This window comes from Pseudochaenichthys georgianus, chromosome 20 (assembly GCF_902827115.2).
Source record: "Pseudochaenichthys georgianus chromosome 20, fPseGeo1.2, whole genome shotgun sequence".
In the NCBI taxonomy this organism is placed as follows: domain Eukaryota; kingdom Metazoa; phylum Chordata; class Actinopteri; order Perciformes; family Channichthyidae; genus Pseudochaenichthys; species Pseudochaenichthys georgianus.
Window position 1 is genome coordinate 13,070,579 of NC_047522.1, and position 21,876 is coordinate 13,092,454.

The window sequence follows — 21,876 nt, forward strand, 5'->3', positions numbered from 1 at the left end:
TTGTTGGCCCGGAACGAACCTCAATTTTATGGGGCCAGAAAACTGTGAAATAGTACCCGCTAGCCGGTACTAGGGGTGAGCGATATGACTATATATATTGTTGAGACCAGAGTTGGGTGTAACGCGTTACTTCGTTACTTACTAAAATCAGTCATAATCAAACCTCAACAAACACCTGCAAAGAACACATGCTAAGGTGAAGCTAAAGCACAGCTATGTGTTGTTTGTTTATATCACATGTTCTTCTTCTCTGTTTTCCGGTTGTTGCCTGTTTTGAATGACGAATACACACTACCGCCGCCTGCTGGTAAGGAGAGTTATTGCCACTCACGCATGCGCAGTTCGTACGTGCTCGGCTGAAGTCTTTGCGGTGTGCTCCAGTCTGGTTCCAGTGCAACACATGGCCAACACGCAGGAGAACACACCGACGCAACAGCGTGAGCAGAGATAGACTGCTCAAAATATACAGATAGCAGGAGACAGAGGACAGCCATGGTCAGATAGGAAAACATTCAGGAGCTATCTGGATCAGTCGTCTTATGCGACAATGGAAACTGAACTAAAGAGAACATTTGAAACTTTAGCAGTCTGCGTGATCTGCCTGCAGGGAGGGGCGGGCCGGCCCTGCGAGTAAAGTAACGAGTTACTTTATGTAGAGAGTAACGAAGTAGTGTAATATATTACTTTTTTAAAAAAGTAATATGTAATATATTACTTTTTTTTAGTAACGACCCCATCTCTGGTTGAGACGATATTAGGTCTCCACGATATGCCTTTTCAGAGATATCATATCTATCGTGATCAGTGTTGGGTGTAACGCGTTACAAAAGTAACAGAGTTACAGTAATAACGAAGTAATGTAACACATTACTAATTAAATTTGGGTAATATATTACCCGTTACAATGCTCAGTAATGCAGTTACAACACATTTTAACCCGAAATTAAATGGTGTTTTGTTTTTTAAGAATCTAATAACATAGCGAGATATTCCAACACCAGAGACAAATTGTGCGGGTAGATTAGTAAACCTGGTGTTTACCCTTCAGGCTTCGCATCAGGATCTTCGGGGCAGTTGCATGTTATGCACCCTCTATTCAAAAAAGAGAACAGAGCGAAAAATACAAACATCAAATTCTGAGGAACAGGACAACAGCTGCACTACTGGTATTTTGTATACCAGCAATTGAGGGAGGACAAGTTTACTACCACTTAAGTTTCAAATAATTGTGTTAATTACTTATTGTAAAGCATTTGAACATTATTTTTGTGTCACATGTTCATTAGTAAGTTGATCAGAGATGGGGTCGTTACTAAAAAAAAGTAATATATTACATATTACATATTACTTTAAAAAAAAGCAATATATTACACTACTTCGTTACTCTCTACATAAAGTAATTCGTTACTTTACTCGTTACTTTACTCGTTACTTTACTCGTTACTTTACTCGCAGGGCCGGCCCGCCCCTCCCGGCAGGCAGATCACGCAGACTGCTAAAGTTTCAAATGTTCTCTTTAGTTCAGTTTCAGTTTCATTGTCGCATAAGACTGATCCAGATAGCTCCTGAATGTTTTCCTATTTGACCATGGCTGTCCTCTGTCTCCTGATATCTGTATATTTTGCGCAGTCTATCTCTGCTCACGCTGTTGCGTCAGCGTGTTCTCCTGCGTGTTGGCCATGTGTTGCACTGGAGCCAGACTGGAGCACACCGCAAAGACTTCAGCCGAGCACGTACGAACTGCGCATGCGTGAGTGGCAATAACTCTCCTTACCAGTAGGCGGCGGTAGTGTGTATTCGTCATTCAAAACAGGCAACAACCGGAAAACAGAGAAGAAGAACAGACTACGTGTGTGATAAAAATAAACAACAGCTATGTGTGTTAGCTTCACCTTAGCATGTGTTCTTTGCAGGTGTTTGTTGAGGTTTGATTATGACTGATTTTAGAAAGTAACGAAGTAACGCCTGTCGGGGCAATGTTAGTAAATGTAGTGCGATTACTGAATTATAAAAGTAGCGCGTTACACTACTCCGTTACCGACAAAGTAATATTATTACAGTAACGCGTTACACCCAACTCTGAAGTTGATGTATAACTGTGTAGTATCTTAATTATTTAAAATATAAGGTGACTAAAAATGGCAACCGTATTTTCAGTTTTGGCAACCAAAAGCTGATGCCTGGTTGCCAGCCTGGCAACCACTTTTAAAAGTTAGCATTGAGCCCTGCACAAGTTGTTAGTAGCCTTAAGGGCCTACACAGTTGTTATGCTATACCACATTGCCCTTCACTGGATATATAATGAGCTGCACTAAACTACAGTTTAGCATTTAAAATACCTAGCCATTCTTTTGCGGTTATTTTGGTGAAAGTAACTCAAAAGCAACTCAAAAGTAGCGTAACTCATTACATTTCAGAGACAGTAATATTGTAATGTAACTTATTACTTTCAAAAGACAGTAATATGTAATATATTACATTTTGGAAGTAACTTGCCCAACACTGATCGTGATACAGAGAGTCACTCAGTCATAGAATGTGCACTCACTGTGAGTGCACATTCTATGATTTGCAGTTCTATACCTTAATTTATACTTCTGTAGTACGACGGTTTCGTTTGCCAAAAAATAACAGATCTACAAGCTAACAACGCGTATCGTCCGCACCGCAATGACCTCATCGCTTGCTTGAAGGTCTGTTGTGTTGATCACACGCTCCCAAAATCCCGCCCCCTTTCTTCTTGGCAGCGAGGGAAACGACACTGTTGGCAGTCTGCACACACAGCAATAATGGACGGAGAGTCAGATTCAGATGTAGAATAATTAGTCCCCAAAAAGAACTCTATGTCTGTGGTATGGAACTATTTTGGATTTTACACAACAGACCAAACGTAATTTGGCAACATTTGCAAAAAAGAAAATGTGAAAGCGACAGATGGCAACAGGTCGGGCTTACGAGACCACCTCAAACGCAAGCACCAGAAAGAGTGCAGAGTCTGTAAGAGTGCAAGGTCCCCCGCGTGTGAATGCACAATCTACCGCAGCGACTGCACAAGTACGACCAAAACAAACCACCATAACGCAGGCATTTGATAAAGGGGCTCCTTATGAAAAGACTAGCAAACGGTGGAAAGACATTTTATGTGGCCAAGGATATGCATCCAATAAAGAGCGTGGAAAACAAAGGTTTCATGAGGCTGATGAAAACAGTTGACCCTTTATTGTCTTGGTTGATTCTGTTGGCTTATATTTTATCAATAAAAAAGGTATTTATATTGTTTTTCCCTTTTGAAACAGATGTTCAGTTATGCTAAAGTCTTTGATTGCACTTCAAGTCTAAAGTTTACATTTTAATAGTTTGGCACTGACTTTTCCTCATTTCATGTTTATTGATGTTACATCACTGCTAGTGCTACCTAAAACAGAAAGTGAATTTTTATACTGAGAAACTGTGCCTTGAATATTTTTATTTTATTTAGCAAGAGAGTGCACTTTACTTGGTGAAGAAACGAGTGTTAACGTTTGTTGTAGGCCTACCTACTTGAACACTGAGGAACCCATATCAAAATTCCTGTTGAATTGTTCTTTCAGGGATTCATTGCAGAATTAAAACCAGCTTGAAATGGTATTTTGGTCTGTTACTCCTTTTTATTTTAGTTTGTGTTACCTTGTAGATGGTTGTACTGTTAAGTACATTTAAAAATAACCATAATAACCGACATGAAAAAATATCGTGATATTATATTTTTCAATATTGCCCACCCCTAGCCGGTACTACGCTAAGTGGAAACGCAACCAAAAACGGACCCCGCACGGCTCGGCACGCTTAAAGCGAGCTCCGCGCTGTAGTGGAAATGCGCCATAACTCTAGCTGTATGTACAGCTCTCAACATGCCGAGACTTGTAGTGATTTTCACCTCGTTTAATACTTTTCACCTCATTCTGAAAGAAAGAAGTGAAATGTGCCAACATGACGGCCGTCTTATGGCGCATTTCCACTGCAGCGGGTTTTAAGCGTCCTTAATCGTCCTCAAGCGGCCAGGCCAGTTTTGGTGGCCTTTCCATATAGCGTAGCACCGGCTAGCGGGTACTTTTTCCAGCCCCATAAAATCGTGGTTCTATCAGGCCAGGGCCAGGGCTGAACTAGTGACACTCTCGACTGCTGATTGGTCAGAGAGAATCGTCACAAGATCGCGTGCGAGATCATCCCTAGCGTCGCATATATATCTAGAAGCAAGCTTGCAGCATTTTTATACACAGCATTTTTTGACGTTCCTACATCTCATTGGGGATGATAAAATCCAGCGGGAGATCGACGGAACAACTCGAAATGTGAAAGTGTTCCAGGATGTCTCTGCACAGATGCCCCGCCTACACTGCGTTGCTACCCCAGGTCCTAAACTGTAATGGGAATGCGCCACAGCCTCGGACGGCCAGCGAGGCAGCCCGAGGCCTGAGCGAGGACGCTTAGGGACGCTTAAACGGGGCTACCCCGCTGCAGTGGAAATGTGCCATTAGTGTGTGGTGCGAGACGGGAGATGTAGTTCATTGAGCGGTTTCACACAATAAAAAGTGTTACTTCACAGTTTTACGACACATTTTATTTTTGTTTACTTGCAAAATTTTCTTTTAAATTGACAAACATCATATGTGTAATTCATGGCACAATTCAAAAGGGAATCGAAAATCTTTCTCTCCCCATTGACTTCAATACATGATTTTTCAGAAATAAGGTCCCATGGAGCTACCCCGGAAAGGGAGGAACTTCGCCTCTCTATTGCTTTCAACTGCACCAGCTTTTATGGAGAAAATAAGTCATAATAATTAACCAGAGGCATGTTTCTCAATATTTTATGCATAGAAACAACTCTAGCTACTGTGTATGTGAGGAATCAGCTGTTTATTTCATATGAGTTTCATTGTGGCAGCGTCCATCACTGCTCTCCCTGGTTGCAATACACAAAGACAGCTTGTCACTCATGCCCCTTTCACACCAACGCGTTTTCAGCTCCGGCTCGGAGCTGGAGCCTGAAAAGTACCGTTTTTTCCTGTTCACACCGCAGAGGCACCACCTCTTAGCTCCGGAATCCGGTTCACTTCCACACAGTTCCAGTGTAGCAGCTTTTTAAATCACTGCTCCCCCTGGTGGATCCATGATCCATTGCAGCTGGTTTTATTATAATTAAATGTATTTATCAAGGGGGCGTATCAAGTCATGCAGGGGGTTTTCCTTTCAGCGAGAGCCCACCCCGTGCAGATCACGGACCCACATGGGTAGGGGCGTCCGAAATGACGTGCTACATCTGTACATAAATGACTAAATTAAAGCTTGCACAGAGACAGAGGCACAGTATAATATCAGGATTTTGGAAGACTGGCCCACTTGTCCATTACCTGATGAGAAAAGATGAACCAGAATCATCACTGCAGTACTTCAGCAGACATTATGTTGAGTGATAGGTATAGCTCAGGGGTCTGCAACCTTTTTGACCAAAAGAGCCATTTCGCTTATTTTTCCAAAAAAAAATTTGTCTGGAGCCGCAACACATATTTCATAGTTTTTTATTGTTATATCAGACAAAAACTACAGTTTTTTGCATTTATTATGCTATTTATTACATGATATAAAACTGTTAACCTCTAATAAGAAACAAAGAACTCTTATAAGGAGAATTAAAAATAATACACAGGCCTACTTTAAAATAAATTAAACACAGCACTTGGGGAGTCCTCTGCACATTTGAAGGGAAAAAAAATATTATTAAAATGGGCCCACTTTGAAATAAATAAAACATATAGCTGCACCCTAAAAAGAGTTAAAGGTAGGGTAGGTAAGAATGGAGAAACCAGCTCGAGTGCGCTAGAATTTGAAAATACACAACCGGAAAATACACAACCTCTTCCTTCAGACTTCCTCACAGAGCCCCTCATCCAACACACACGAACGCGCACATGACCAATGAGGGCACGAGATAAGTTTGTGCACAGATGGAAGGCTGACAGGCAGGCAGGCCATCCAGTTACTTTAGCCGGGCTGAGGCAGATGATTGGTCGTGCTTTTTACAGCGCTACGGCTTCCACAGATTAATTTTTGTATGTATTTATTGTCAAAGCATTTAATATATTCATTGCTATCGGGACGTTAAGAGCATTCCATGGAATATAACAAAAAGTGTTTTCTGAAATAAATTACATACCCCATTGAATTATGACTGACGATCGTCAGCTGTCTTCCTCTCCCTCGTAAAGGCTGCACCACCGTTGACAACTTCTCTCTACATATCAGACATACCGGTAAACCAGCATCGTTTGCTGTGAAAGCAGATAACTCTGTCCACACAGAATTAAATCCTGTGTTCCTCCGGTACTTTTCTTTGATTTATCCATAGCTCGCTCATCGAGCCGGGGGTTATTCGCCTCCAATAAAAAGGTGCTCGCGCGGGACCGGAGCAGGATGTGACGCATATTTTAGTTGACCTAATTAAAACCGTTTTGTTTTTTATTTATGTGTCACAGTATCACCTCAAAATACAAGATACGAAACATTTTCAACCATGCAACAAAATATAAATAGTCCTACAAATACTTTTATTTTATTTCCTTCTTATTTTTGTCTAAACTCAAGGGAGCCAGAGCAGAGGGCTTAAAGGGCCGCATGCGGCCCGTGGGCCGCGGGTTGCCGACCCCTGGTATAGCTGAACACTATGTTATGAGTGAAAATGAAAGTGTTTAGCAGTTTTGAAAAGTAAAGGCTGAGCCACCCCTAAATAAAACTTAATTGGTGCGAAATTTGCACCAACCGGAGGATATATGATTGATCAATCAATCAATGTTTATTTATATAGCCCAATATCACACATGTTACATTTGTCTCAGTGGTCTTCACAGTGTGTACAGAATATCAGTATGACAATAAGACACCCTCTGTCCTTAGACCCTCACATCGTACAAGGAAAAACTTCCGAAGAAAACCCACAGATTGATGAGAAGATGAAGACACCAGTGCCTTTTCTAAAGAGTTAATTGAGCTGTGTTTGAACGACCACATACCTAATCACCTACTGTACTATGTGTATACTATTTAGCGTATTTTTTATAAAATATTTTTAGTTTGTATCTGAGTTTGCTAAATTATATGTGTTGCATATTGTATGTTGCTAGAGCTTATTGACCTCTCCTGTTAAACTTGTTTAACTTTCTGTTTGTATATTTGTGTAATAAAAAATATTATCTGTTATACTGAATCAATAATTAAAAAAATTGCTTAAGTAGGACCAATGAGAAAAAATAAATGAATATAGAGTTCATTTTAAAATACAGAAATGATTCAGGACCAGGTTAGGATAAGTGCAGTTTAATAATGAAACAGAAGTCCTTACCACAAGTATTGGGCTCTGGGGTTGATGCGGGCGCAGTACGCAAACAGTCGATTGAACATGGTGGTTTGCCATCTCACATGGAAAGGAGACAGCATCAGTCCTCGACCGGCCAACCATGACTCGTACCTGATCCTATGTTTCACGGACGACTGCAGAAGGAAAAGTAGAATATGTTATCCAAGAGTACAATAACCAAAAGATCAAAAAGCATTGATTTACAGTAAGAGACTATTAAGATTTCTGCTAACAATTTATTGGAAAATATTTATTTTTATTATAAAGACACATTTCTATAAAGAATCACTTAAATGTTGAATATGTGCAGTTATGTTACCAGTACTACTAGCATTGCAGCAATATTTTCATAGCAATACAACTGTAAAATCTTGTCAACCAATAATCTTAATTTAATTACAACTTTAAATTTTTTTAGGTTTGCTTCAATCTTTAATAGAGTAACTCAAAAACTAAAATGAAACATTGGCAGACAGATTATTACTTTTTCCACAAGAAAAAAGCACAATGTCCCCAAGTTGACAATCGACATGTTGGTCTATACTTTTGCTAATCCACTTTCTTTGTTGTAGGCCTAGTTAATTTGACAACACATTTGGTATTACTTTTTTTTTGTTATGTCATGTTGTTTCACCGTTATTTAACTTGTCCATTACTGCTGACAATAAAGGCTTTAATGGCCAACTTAAGGAGGTAAACATTAATTTTGAAACGGGTTAAGCTATAACTGCTTAAGCTTAGCTACATTTTAGTCGTGTCATTTTCCTACACACACACATTTGCAGCTACTATAGTGGACATAACCATAATAATAGCATACAATAGATTGGGGAGAACAAAGTGGAGCTATTCCTAAACCACATTGCAACAAAATTCACATTGCAACATTACACGGTTGGCTAATGAAACAACTATCCATGTATGTATCCATGTAACATTGACATATATTCACCTTTAATAGTGTGTCGGTCAGATAGACAGCACACCAGCCTCCCATCACACACACCAGCAGAGGCACAGGGATCATGGTGCTTCAGATTCGGTTACACAGAGAATACAACTGCGCTGTCTCCATCACTCCGTCTTCCCGTGGTTTATCATGCAGCTAGCCGCAGTCATTTTTGTTTAACACAACATAACAGCGTTAACATGTCGTGTTGAATTAATAAGGGAAGAAGACGTTTGTTTTGAGGGATGATCTGCAGAGAATGAACAGCCAGCCCTGTGCGACAACACTTCCGGGTAGAGCTTCTTCTGTTTCTTTTTTAATGATGAAGATCAAACAAACGGAGCGATACCGCCCCCACGTGTTCAACTAGAGAACTTAAGAAAACATATGTACATTATTATGAAGTTATCTTCTATTATTTATTTATGTTTTTCAATTAATCTATTGTCAGTCGTGAATTGAGTAGGCTATTGTTCTAACCTTGTAAGTCTGTATGTGTCAACATGGCAAAATGTGCTTCTTGAGACACCCACTGTAGTGGGAACTAACACATAAGTAGTGTTGAGTACATGGGCTCGCAGCCATTATATGAGGGTGGGACAAGTCCCCCCAACTTTTAAAATGATTAGTTTCGACCCCCCCCGGCCCCCCCCCCCCACTTTTACCATGTGGAAAGTCCGTGCATCGGTATATCCACTCGCCGCACTCTGTAGAGCGCTGTGTCAGAGCTTCATTATCAAATCCATTCCACTTGCTTATTGTGAGAATGCCAAAATCAATGAAACTCCCTACCATGTTTTCACTGCTACTTTGTACCAAGACAGATTCTCAGAGCCGTAAACATGAGCCATACACATGCTGCGTTTTTTGCGTAGCTGTGTCTTTAGTTGTAAGCCCAGTGGCAATCTGTTCATCTGTCATATCATACAATAAAGCCATCGAAAATAATAGGATACAGCATTAAAAGTTATTCTGGGTCTTTGTGTGTCATAGATTGGCTGTGTATGTTGCACGACGAGCGAGAGAGAGAGTGAACGAGAGAGGGGAGTGATTTGTAAAAATATGCATAAAGAAAAAGTAAGTCTGTTTTAAACAGTTCTGTTTCACATGGGTGTTGTTGAGAGATGTATCCATAGATTTAGTCCGTATGTTGCTCTCAAAGTGCAGCAGATTGATGCATTTAACTTCAACATTTAAAAAAAAAAAAATCTTCTCGGGGGAGCATGCCCCCGGACCCCGGAGGTGAGGTCCACAACCTGCCCACACCCCCGTCAAATTGTCCCACCCACATTGAGGATGCTTCCTATGCCCATGGTTGAGTACCTTAGGTGTTTATTTTGTCAACGCAATAAAGTCCTTATTGTGCAAGATGAGATCATGAAACTTACAGCTATGCGGTTGAGATACAAATGAGTGCCGAGGTTAAAGATGAGTCTGGTCCAACCAAAGTTCTGTAAGCATTGTAGGAAGTGGCACCACCTTTGTATGCCCCTGGCCTTATTTGGCTATAAGTGTGATCCCAAAAAGGGTTGCTCGTTGCATTTAGCAATTAAATTAAAATTACCATTTTAGAAATGTTATCAGTATGTGTATGCACTATGCAGGCGTTATTGTTTGCATTTGATTTGTTTTCACAATTAACACTTTTTATCGCAATATATATTCCACTTATCTTATAAAATATTGCACATAATTAGAAATAAAAAAAGAGTACAAAATAAACAATTATACAATATAAACATCTCAAAATAGCAGATAAAACAGAACTGAAAAAGTAAAAGTATAAAAGTTGACCGTGATGAAAAAATATGTAAACTATCTGACAAATACAACACTATAGAAGAGAAACTATGGAGCAGTAAGATCTCGGCCATCCATTATCTGATGCTTTATACTGTGTACAATGAAAAATACTTTAAAAACATATTTATTTTTAGTTAAAGCATGGTCTTTTACTTAACCTCGCATAGCTGTTTTTGTTGTCATATCATAATCAAGAAGTTATGCGACTGTAGTCTTTCACTGTTCATGAACTGTACAGTGGACAGACCATTGATGTATACAGAGGCACAGACATATATTCCCCTCTAGGTTCACTGTTTGCCTATAGGCCATAAAATAGCAACAACTAGTCCACATGTGTGCATCTAACAGAAAACTATTGTATCACAATTGTTTAGATCCACATCCACAAACCCACCTGAAAAGCAGCTTCAGACTTCTGCACTTAAAATGTCCCAGCTTACTGCAAAAACTTCAGCCACCTAGAATCAATAGCAGGCTATTCAGCTGTAGCATGTTGTAAAACACAATAAACAGATAAAGTGAAGATGGTGTTAATCTGTAATAGGTGAGGGTTGTCCTTTCCAACAAGTACAGTAGGACCAGTGTGTGTGTGAGATGCATTTGCATAGTCTCACATTTATAACAAGGCTACAGCTCGCGTCTGTTCATTTTACTACCTGCACACATGGACTAGTTTCATGGAATAACTGTGGTTTGATGCCATGAAGGTGGACAACTCCAACAGAATTTGTAAATTCCTATACGAAAGGTAGGTAGAAAAACTGACAAGAATATGAGGGAACATATCTATTTACAAAAACACACATACACACAGTGGCTGAAAATGTAGTCTAATTCTCTCATGATGGGTCAGATTCCTCTCAGGGAGGAGCTTCCTGTCTCTCTGAGCCAATCAAGAGGAGCAGAAACAGGTCAGGTAGCCAAAGAGGACCTCAGAGAGAGCGCAGGCAGGGCAGAGCAGCCACGCACGCCAGGAGGTAAGAGAGCACACACACATACACACTCACACCTTTAACTCTGTGAGATCACAGTTCCCCTCTGAGCTTGTAGATGTATCACTGTATAGCTTAGATATACCAGCATGTGTATATGTGTGTTTGTTTCTGAGTTTTTGAGTGTCAGAGCAGAAATAGGCCAGGGCCATTTTAGTCACTGGTGTTTTAAAGATTCAAGTGTCAGGTTTGAATGAAGATGCAGAAAGAAACATAGCATACATTTGTGAGTATCATCTACACCGACCGTTTGTGTTTGAGTGCTCCATGCTTTAATGTGCAATATGTGATTAAAGTGTGGTCTGCCAGTTAAATAGTTTCTCTCTTTTTAGCATTTTACTGTTACTGTAGTTAAAAAAATATATGCTTAAAGTTAAGATATCCAAGTGATATTTGACAATGTTTTGGTCCGTCACTTAGTGTGCCCATGTGTGTCCAAGGGTGTGTGTGGATGGAAAGCAGGTCCCTTCTGTGTAACACTCTTCTATTTATAGTGAGAACACATCCCAGATATGAGAGGAATCCTTCCACCACTTACGAGGCAGGGCGAGAGAGAGAAAAAGAGAGGGTGGAGAGAAGAGGATAGGAGAAAGAAAAAGACGGAGATGATAACACGTGTTTGAGAGATGGGTAGAAAATTGTTATTGAACAAGTGAGAACTCCTACCCTTTCAAATCAAGCATTAGATAATACAGTATTGTGTCATCAATAGGTAAGTTATATGATTTGTTTTTGTGTAGGTGAGAGTGTGTGTTTGAGAATCATTGAGTATGGCAAACAAGGTTTATATTTTTGTTGTAATATTCTACTTGTAACATTATTTTTTTAATTGGAAAAGTCCGGAAGTTTCTATATACTGTAATGCAATTGAGAAGTTGAACTCTTATCTAGGCTCTTGATTAAACAAAACACTGGATTATTTCCATTTGACTTTTTTTCTTAATCCATCTCCCAGTCCTTTTGTACATTTCCTTTCCTGCCTGTGGCACTCAACTCCATTCTCAATGGTACCTACTGAACATCTGTAAAAACAATTGTGTGAAGAACACAAAACAAACGGTCACCAACCATGCTTTGTTTAGGACATAGTGCTTACAATGACAAGGTATCCTGTTATTTTAAGCAGATTAAATGTAGATTCCCCATTTTAGTTTAGCCTGGTAGTATGCTAACATTTGCAAATAAGTAGGTAAAACCTAAAACCTGTTGTGGCTCCAAGTGTTTTTAGATTTCAACTAAAGTAAAGTAAAACTTTATTAACTAGGGATCATATTTGAAGTCGAATCCAACCAATACTTAAGATATTTCACAACCAAAAAAAGTTAAGCTCATGTTAGCCATTGTAAACTCACATCACCAGCCTTATTATTATTAATTAAGCAAAGGAGATAGACACATTTCTTAATAAATTCATTAGTTCTTCAGTTTATAGCTCGAGAACTCTAAGTATTTGTTTACTTTTCATATACAGCTAGATAACACATTGAAACATGCTGTACCTCAAAGAGCCTTTCTGTTAGAGGTCTGCACTGAAGTTTTAATAATTGAGGATTTAAATAATTCAAAGAATGATTGTACCTGAGTTTATGAGATTATGTGGAGGGAGGGTGTGTAAGTGTGCACATAGTCACACAGTATGGGTTAAAGTGAAAGGCTTGTGAGGATTTGGGGGGCATCAGGGGGCAGCTGCTACTCCCAGCCAACTTAAATATCATCGCAATGTGTAAGCACGTGTGTGTTAGTGGTAGTGTATTTTGGGGTGTCTCGGCTTTTGCTCTCATGTCAAGGACAGCAGAGCTTTTACTGTGTGTTGTTACACAAACAGCACCCTGGCAACGGTAACTAAGGGGCTGCCATAGATTGCAGCAGCCAGAGAGCCTGGGACTTTCTTTGGTTCCCTGCTCTGCTCTGAGCCACTTAGTAGATAAGATAAATAGGCCATGAAAACGTTTACGATTAGGAACCACTTGATCTGTTAAACAAGAGAAAAAATTACTTTTTTATGTTTCCAGCTAACTCATTGTGAAAGGAACATGTTCTTAAAAGGGTCTTACCTATCCACTTCGGGTTTAGGCTTTCAAAGTTTTAAGTTAGTGATAGATGCTAGCTACAGTTAGATCACTAACCACCATAAGTCTTGTAATATGCTGTGATCTTTAACAACATTACACCATAATGGGAGTTCATGTGTTTTGTTGAGATTTGAATTGAATCCAGTGTGGTTAATAACCTATGAACCTGTGGCTGCTGCTCAGTAAAAGGTGACCAAATTAACATTTCCTTCTTCTCCTGCCATGTATTCTATGCTCAATGCAAATGTTCTCACTCAAACACTTGCTGAAAGCTGTTTTATTTTGACATTCCCTGCTCTCTCCCTCTCATGAATGATTCAGAGGACAGTTCCTCTACCTGCTTCTCTCTGTAAGAGTCGCTAAGCAACTGAAATGTTATCCCGTCCCTTTAAAACCACAGAAACAGACTCCCAATGCCCCCAACACGCACACTCACGCACACATACACACACAGCTGAATGTCTGTGATCTGTGCTTTCTCGAGGTCAGTGGACTTACCGGGGGGGATTATGTCCAAACCTTCGTCCAACGTTAAGGCCCTTCAGGTAAAATATTTGTGTGCACAATAAGGCGTAAATATGTTTTTCCTGCATTGTAATGTGACTTTGTTTTATGACTTCAAAAACATCATGTTTTACTTACAATTACACAACAAGAACACTAAGTTATTGCATTAAAGCTTCAACCAAATGGCACAGTAACTCTCAAACTTGTTGAAAATAAAGTTTCCAGATTTAAGTATTTATTGGCAAAGGCAAGTACAGAGTTCAGACAGTGCATATTACAGTAGTATCAAGGCTTTATAAGTGCTGAGTTTTAGCGAGGCATAGGATGGAAAGTTGTCTATATCACTGCGTGTGTAAAAAATGTCTGTATTTGAGATTTAATGGCTTTATGCGTGCATGTGGGAGAGGGTTTCTCCCTTCTCTTCTCATTGTGCTCATTTTCATGTCTAACCATGGGTTAGGCATCTGGACAGGCGACTTTTAAACACTAGTACAGTACAAACATGAGGTTTCTTCGTCTCAGCACTCCACCATTAGTTCAAATGAATCACAAACAAAAACAACTGTGCAGATTTACATTATAATAATTTTCATAAATATAACCCTTCGTCTTCAAAAGCTCTGTATCTAGTTGTTTTTAAATCTATTTTATCTTTCACATATACAATATACCGCCTTTCCTACATTGATTCTCAATATAGCTATTTTGCATGTAATCCAAATGTCTTCAACAGGGGGTCAGAGTTACTGCGGAGGGGTATCAAATTATTGTTTGATAATATCATGAATACTCCGGATCCAAATGGCCTGAACAGAACAAAACACTTGGCTGACTGGTTCCATAAATTCCCACTAAAAAGTTAAATCAACGTGAATTTTACTTTAGCTGACAAATAAGGACAGTCTGGCAGTTCCAATCACTAAAAGGAATGAATCAGCTTGCTTTATATCTCTACTCAAGCACACCACAGGTGCTTAATAAAGCCTTTCATTGATTGGTCTGCTATCCAATGAGATGTTTCCATTCCTCTAAAAGTCAGCTTTAAATAAATTAGTTTACAAATAAATATTGTTTATTTGACAAATATAGGCCAAGATGTATTTTTCGGATTGATCGGCATACAGCCTACAATCTCTATTCTTACCTCAGCCTTCTCCCATATTATTAACCTGTAGCCTATCATGTTATTATTGCTCCAAAAGGCAAGCAATAAAAGGTGAAATACACTTCCCAAATGTTTCCAGCGTGGATCATAAAGTCTACACTGGACTTTCATGGTTTTTACTTTCCAATACATATATTTAACTAACATAGCCCTGGCTACATGTTGCACCTCAAAGTAGGATAACAGAGTAATCACTTGGATGGAAATAATAAATATGAAAAATAAGCAGTGTTGAATGTAAATTAACTCAAATAATTCTATAGGATTGAGATAGTTGATAAGATTCTCGTACATAAAGACTGAATGCAAGTGGAAACAGCTAGTGTGAAAGGGTTAGGTAAGTTATAACACATTATCATTTAGCTTTAAACGTGCTGTTAGATTTCCATCAATGTTAGGACATGGCTAGTCTAGCTGTTTTCCCAAACCTTTATGCTATGCTAAGCTAATTCTGGCCCTAGCTTCACCTATCAGACAGATATTAGAGTGATATCTTCTCATCTTGCTCTCTACAAGAAAGCAAATAAACTTGTCTCCATAAATGTCAAATTATGATTTTATATCCAATATAGGGTGAAACATTCTTTTAACCTTTGGTTGAAACGTCAGTAGATGATTGTTGACAGCTCGCTAAGCATAAGACAGTTAACAACCCCAGCCAAAGCCACTTTACAGAGTTACAAATCTGAGCAAACGTGCTGCGGTTGAGGCGGTTTCTTCCAGGCTTTTAAACCTTATACTCTGGAAAAAAAGTAAAGCCCCTCGTCCTCAGTGACATAGACCACACTCACTCTCTGTACAGCTGTACAATATGAGAATATATACAATACAGTACATTACAGTACAATAAAAAACAAAAACACTTCAAAATCCAAGTGACAGGATACTAGGGACAGGCAGCAGTTTAACATCAAGTAAGCAGGCAAATCGCTGAGCTGTGTATGTGTGGTTTGCATGTGTTTGTGTGTGCGTGTGTGTGTGTGTGTGTGTGTGTGTGTGTGTGTGTGTGTGTGTGTGTGTGTGTGTGTGTGTGTGTGTGTGTGTGTGTGTGTGTGTGTGTGTGTGTGTGTGTGTGTGTGTGTGTGTGTGTGTGTGTGTGTTTTCTGTCACATTTTCATAAACACACAACGCCCTTTTTAGGGACATCATGATAACCAGGAAGTAGTGGCTATAATCAAAACAAGGGGTTTTGAAGAACAGCAGGTGTACACATACACACACATGCGGCGAAAGGAAATGTGGTTAAAGTGATCTCTCTGTCCGTCAGGCTAATTTGAACATCCCGATGGGAGCTCTGCGTCCAGGGGCGGGACATCCTGTCAAGAGGAGAGAGGAGACAGTAGATACAGAAGAGGTAAGAGAACACAGAGATTACACTCACACACAAACACAGGACAGTGAAAGAAAACATTACCCAGTTGGAATAAAAGAAAATGTCACAATTTAGCTTTTGTCTGGGAACGACACATTTCCTTAATTGTGGTCATCTTATTATCTATTTTTCATCTTACCCAAGTAACATAATATAATATGACATATAAGTAGTCTGAGTGGAGTATTTTTGGATTGCATTAACCTACAAAACACACTTCCAACGTGTCCATGTGCTACTGCTTAATTTTCCTCAACGTTACTCACACATACAGTATGCTGCCATACACACACAGATAACAAGAATTGTGATGAAATTAAGAATAAATATATTCTAACATTTGAGACTCAAAACCAGTTTATTTATTTTTTAATGTGATGCCTATTTACAAACAAAAAACGTAAAACCTTAGGTGGTGAGGGTCTGAGATGGTGGTTAAAACCATTTTGCTAACTTAGGCTGGTAATTATCCAAAGGGTTCAACTGTAGAATAAACACGTTTGGAAGGATTGCTACATTTAGCTTAAGCTAAGGCTTGCTGCAACTACTGTATATCTCACCAACTATTTGGAGGTTTGCATTTAGGCTCTGTTGTTATTTTGCAGACTTAACATCATATGTTATCTCAAATTAAACACTTCTAGGGCATATTATTTTTCACAAGGTAAAACACATTCCTATAAAACAAATCTCTTTAAAAATGTATGAGTGTAATGTTGACAGTTAATAAAAAGGTACATAAGACAATTGTTAAACGCTAAAACTACTCTTTTAATAAAGTAACTGAGCGTTTTGAATTTTGAAGAACTAATCAGAATCAGAATCCAGTTTATTGCCAGGTACGTTTACACATACAAGGAATTTGCTTTGGTATCTGGTCGTGTGAACATAAACAATTAAAAAAAATAGTAGGTACAAAATAATAATATATAAGGATAATACAATATAAGTATTATTAAGAAACAATTAAAAATGGATGCTAAAGTATTTACACCAAATTTAAATGTAACTATACAAATAACCTTAAAAGCTTAAAAACAAAAGACAAAAACACTTAGGACAATGAGTATATATGGCAAACTACAGTGTATTATATTATACATGTGTGCAAAAATGTGCAAAAAGCAGTCAGATCGAATCATCATCTTCCAAAAGAATAACAGTATTGATAATACTTCTGCTTATTTATTTATTTTATCCCTAGGCTCCTTTACCAGAGCAGCCCAGCGCTGCACCCCCCACACCGGAGGAGAAGAAGGCGATGCTGGGCGCCGTGAAACTGCCCGGGCCAGCTGTTAACCTATCAGAGCTGCAGAATGTCAAGAGCGAACTACGATGGGTCACCAAGGAATAACATGTAGGTGGAAACCATATCAACAACCCCAAACCCTAAATGTACTCATTGCTTTCTATGTTTCATGTTCAGATTATAATAATAACATCATATTTATACATTTGAATATGTTTTTTTTCTCCTGACCTCAATCAAACCAGATAGGTTGTTATAGTAAAATATTTGTTTTAAAAGACTCCATTATCAATAATCTAAATAGGGTTTTGGGAGTTATACAGAAACTAAATAAGTCAATTGCAGCCCAAAAACGCAAGTCAAGATGTTGGTACATATTTAAGCAAATGAAATGCAGGACACAAGAGGGATCTTGTACTATATTACACTGTGAGAACTTAATTATCCACTATAAATTAATTGATAAAGACATATAATTAGAAGGTACAAACAGATTACCAAAATACTTAGTCTGTGTGTCCTCTCACAGCATGTTGTGAAAAGGAGCTAAACAACATGTGTTCCTTAAACTTGGTTAGAGAACAACTGATATTGGAATTACGCTGCAATTAACAAGATTATGAACACAACATAATCATATTTTTGTCCAGTATCTAATCATCATTTAAAAATGATCTACCCTAAACCAAAAAACTACAAAGTATTTAATTGTTATTGCTACATTTTTTCTTTCCAGCGCAACCAAAATGAAAAACTAAAAACAAAACAAATCTATTCAGTAATAAAAATAAAAATAATTGCAAATCTTCTTCCCTCGTACTTAAACAAAGCTACCCAATGAGTATTTTATTTATAATCTTTATAGAATTAACAGTATTTAGTTCTTAGTCTTAAGCCTTTAGGTTTAACATCTATGTTCTTGTCTAAGCCTTCTGTAGTAGTGGATATGGTAAAGTAAAGATGAAACATTTAAATCCAAAATAGTGTCGTATATATCTTTTTGAAAATTAAGACAAAAACCTGAACATAGACAACAAGACTTTCAGGGAGTGTTGTGTCATTTGTGCATCTGTTGATATTATTATTTGGAAACACAATTTTTCCTACTGATCACTCACAGTAGAAGCTTACTTGCAAATATTTGACACAGCTCGTTTGTGCAGTAGTCAGAACGAAAGAGAAAAATGCAAATTAGAAACACACAAAAGTGAAAAAGCACTATAGTGAGTTCACAAACTCAGTAGCCCCGTTTTTGTGAATTATGCAAATCCAATCCCTGAAAAGTTGAATGACTAGAAATACAGGTTTTCATATCCTAGAGTCCTACAGTAGAAACTTTTTTATCACCCGAAACTTGTGAGAAATGCTGTCCCAATCATTCAAAGCCAAAATAATATTTATGTTAATGTCATTCAAAACAAGGAAATGCATCCTATCCTCATATTTGAGCATAAGATATTTAATTAAACCTTTATAAATTACAAAAGGTCTATATATTCATTTGCAGATTATTGTTTCTCCCATATAATTTCATAAAAATCCTGGACAAATTAAATAACTACTATCTGTTCGTTTAATATTATATGTCCATAAGTATATATTGAATCTTGGTACAATACAGAATGTTCTTTTACATCTGCATATTAGGTGAAACAAAATAAAAATGTTTTTTACATCAAAATGTAGCTTCAAGCAGGAAATATTGGTACATCATTATTACCCAACAAGAAACGAAACTGCTGAACACGATGCCATTATGTCTTTGTAACAGAAAAACGACTTGCAGTGGTTGAATTCGCCACAGGGGGGCACTCTGGGCTGCACAGTCTTTGTTTGGGTCAAGAGGCGTGTGTGTTTATGACTCTGTGTGTGGGCAGGAGGGTTTGAGTCAGGCTCTATTTTGAAACCTTTTAGAAGTGTGTATGTTTTAGAAATTGAGTGTGAGCACTGTTCTGTCTGTTCTGTTTCTCAGCGGGACACAGAAACCACAATATCTAAACACTTTCTGCCCTGCCCAAACTATGTGGGTGTGCTGTGTAGGAGATACATGAGTATGTGGTTCAAGTTATATTAGTAATTAACATGTTTTCCAGAGGCAGAAAACAATACTACATGCTATTTCTGAGTAGGTAAACAGCAGTATACACCAAAAAAGTTATAAAACTACCCAGAAAAACAGGAACACTTCATCCGCCTGGCTTTGAATGTGTATTTGATGGAGACAAACAAACCATCAGCAACCAAAGGAAAGCAGAGAATTAAGTGTTACAAATCAGGAAAAACGTTACAATTCTAAGTGGCAGTTTGATCAATCCATGTCTTATATACAACATGGCCTAAAGTATGCTGACACCCTAGCATTACACCTGCATGAACATCTCCTCCCCAAACCATGTTGGCATTAAGAGATGCTACATCTTCGACTCTATTGATTCCAGGATTTTCTACCAGATTTTGGACCCAGGCAGCAGATTTGTTCCCATTCATCCACAAGAGCATTAGTGTGGATTTGTCTGATGTTGGCTGATAGTTGTGCCAAACACAAACACAAAGTTAATACCAAACTGTTTAAAGTAACATTCTAAGTTGTAGCAAAACATTCTTCTTTAGATTGAAGTGGTCTTAGTAAAGTTTGTTAACAGGGGTGCCAACTTCATTTTAGCAACATAATATATCCCTGTGAGAACTAAAAGTACATTTAGTTCATGTCTCTAGACTGCATCATAAGTAGCTAACATTAGAAAAATAAAACCAGATTTCTTATGGAAAACTGATATAAAATAGGCCTATTTGTATAAAAGAGCAAGTAATTTCTCGATTAATAATTAATGAGATTGAAAACCTTTCTTACATAGCTTGAAGCTAGCATAACCATTTCAACTTTAAAGAGAAAGCATAGCTAACTACCATGATTTAGCATCAACGCATGAAATGCAACATTTAAAGCTACCAACGAAAGTCCCAGGCTTTTATTGTATTAACTCTCAGCCTCTTGTATTTATTCACTATGCTCTAGTGTAACATTACATAACTAGCAAAAATGTAGCTCCTTGACTCTATCCACTGGTGTTAAACTTGAAACGTGAATACCTGCAATAAGAAGTCTTGTATGAGATTTAAATAAACAGAAAATGTTTCAGATGGTAAGGGGAGATCAAGAAAGAGGAAAACAGAAATCAAAAAAGGTCAAGAGATAGATAAGTGCAGACAGAAAAAACAGCTGATAGATCAACCAGATCTTATATCAGGCTGAATCACTGACACCTGGCACCCCCCTTGTCATCCTTGCTTTTCACTGCCTATCACGGGTCAGCAGCTCTGAGACCCCGTGAATCCCAGACAGAAAAAACCTCACACTCTTTTTGTCTGTCTTTCCTCCAGGATCCCCAAACAGGCGAAGGCGAAGGAGAGATCATCTTCATAAACAGACTCGCCCACTGCCACTGAAGACTGAGCAAACTACTATCTAATCCCAACATGTTCGAACAATAACAGCTTTTGAGAAGCCAATGGCTGCAGAAAATGTTCAGCGTTTAACCAAAACCACCACCACGCAATCATCCATTACCTCTTCTATCAGTCCTCTAAAGGTTAAAGCACTGCAAACATATTTATCTTACCATGTCAGATAGTTGTGTCACTACTGTAAATTCAAACTTGAATCATAGTTTGTACAAAACGTTAATGTGATAAAGCAAGATATTCTGGATTGCTTTTGCTGCAGATAAGACTCAACCTAACTCAGACTTTAAGTAAGTGAGTTTTTGTTAAGAATAATTATTTTTAACATTTTTTTGAGTGTTTTATGTCTAAAGTAGCTGGCTTAGAAGGACTTTTGTTGACATTTGTTGTACATTTAAGGAATCCTCTTGACAAAAAACAAACTCTGATTCCCCTTCTTTATGATGACACTTATTTTCCATACTGTCAAAACTCCAAACTATTCAGCACTGATTCATTGTGAGAATTTCAATGATATTATAATTTCTAAATGTTTAACAATTTGAAAAGATGCGATGGGAGTTAAGTTCAACTGTACTGTTTTTAGGGAGGGGGATTTTAATATTTTACTTGTTCCATTGTTATGATTCCCAAAAACTGGTAACTTTGTGAAAATGTTACAATAAAACAATATGGTTCTAAATATCCAATGTTATGTTCATTACTATATCTACTATTACAGTAAAGGAAAATAGTGGTTTGATATTTTATATGTTTTTGATTTGCTCTAATCATTATGAAATACTTTCTTTATCTAATTAACATTTTGTAACATCTGCCTCTACAGGTGGCCGTGTTGATTCCTTTATTGCATCACTTTGTCCACACTAATATACAACTATTGGATGTATTGCCCAACATTTGAAGACA

General features: G+C 38.1%; 2 protein-coding genes across 6 annotated transcripts in view; one reads left to right on the plus strand and one right to left on the minus strand.

The window, feature by feature from the left end:
• mbtps2 (membrane-bound transcription factor peptidase, site 2) overlaps positions 1 to 8,640 on the minus strand; it is a 28,703-nt gene extending 20,063 nt beyond the window's left edge. Inside the window, exons 1-2 of the mRNA XM_034108847.1 lie at positions 8,346 to 8,640; positions 7,379 to 7,527 (exon numbers count right to left, since the gene is read on the minus strand). Of these exons, the coding sequence (XP_033964738.1) occupies positions 7,379 to 7,527; positions 8,346 to 8,420 (224 nt within the window). The 5' untranslated portion in view covers positions 8,421 to 8,640. The remainder of the gene's footprint in view (positions 1 to 7,378; positions 7,528 to 8,345) is intronic.
• A 2,424-nt stretch (positions 8,641 to 11,064) lies between these two features.
• On the plus strand, positions 11,065 to 21,651 carry smpx (small muscle protein X-linked). 5 transcript variants are annotated; one of them, XM_034108809.1, is made up of 5 exons: positions 11,065 to 11,125; positions 13,702 to 13,757; positions 16,152 to 16,238; positions 17,461 to 17,613; positions 20,887 to 21,651. In XM_034108809.1, the coding sequence occupies exons 2-4, from the start codon at positions 13,722 to 13,724 to the stop codon at positions 17,608 to 17,610; spliced, it is 273 nt and encodes a 90-aa protein (XP_033964700.1). In that variant the 5' UTR covers positions 11,065 to 11,125; positions 13,702 to 13,721; the 3' UTR covers positions 17,611 to 17,613; positions 20,887 to 21,651. The 5 variants fall into 5 exon arrangements, with proteins under 5 accessions (XP_033964700.1, XP_033964702.1, XP_033964704.1 ...); XM_034108811.2 differs by having other exon boundaries at positions 11,107 to 11,125; positions 13,697 to 13,757; XM_034108813.2 differs by lacking the exon at positions 11,065 to 11,125 and adding an exon at positions 11,217 to 11,366.
• Positions 21,652 to 21,876: the final 225 nt, after the last annotated feature.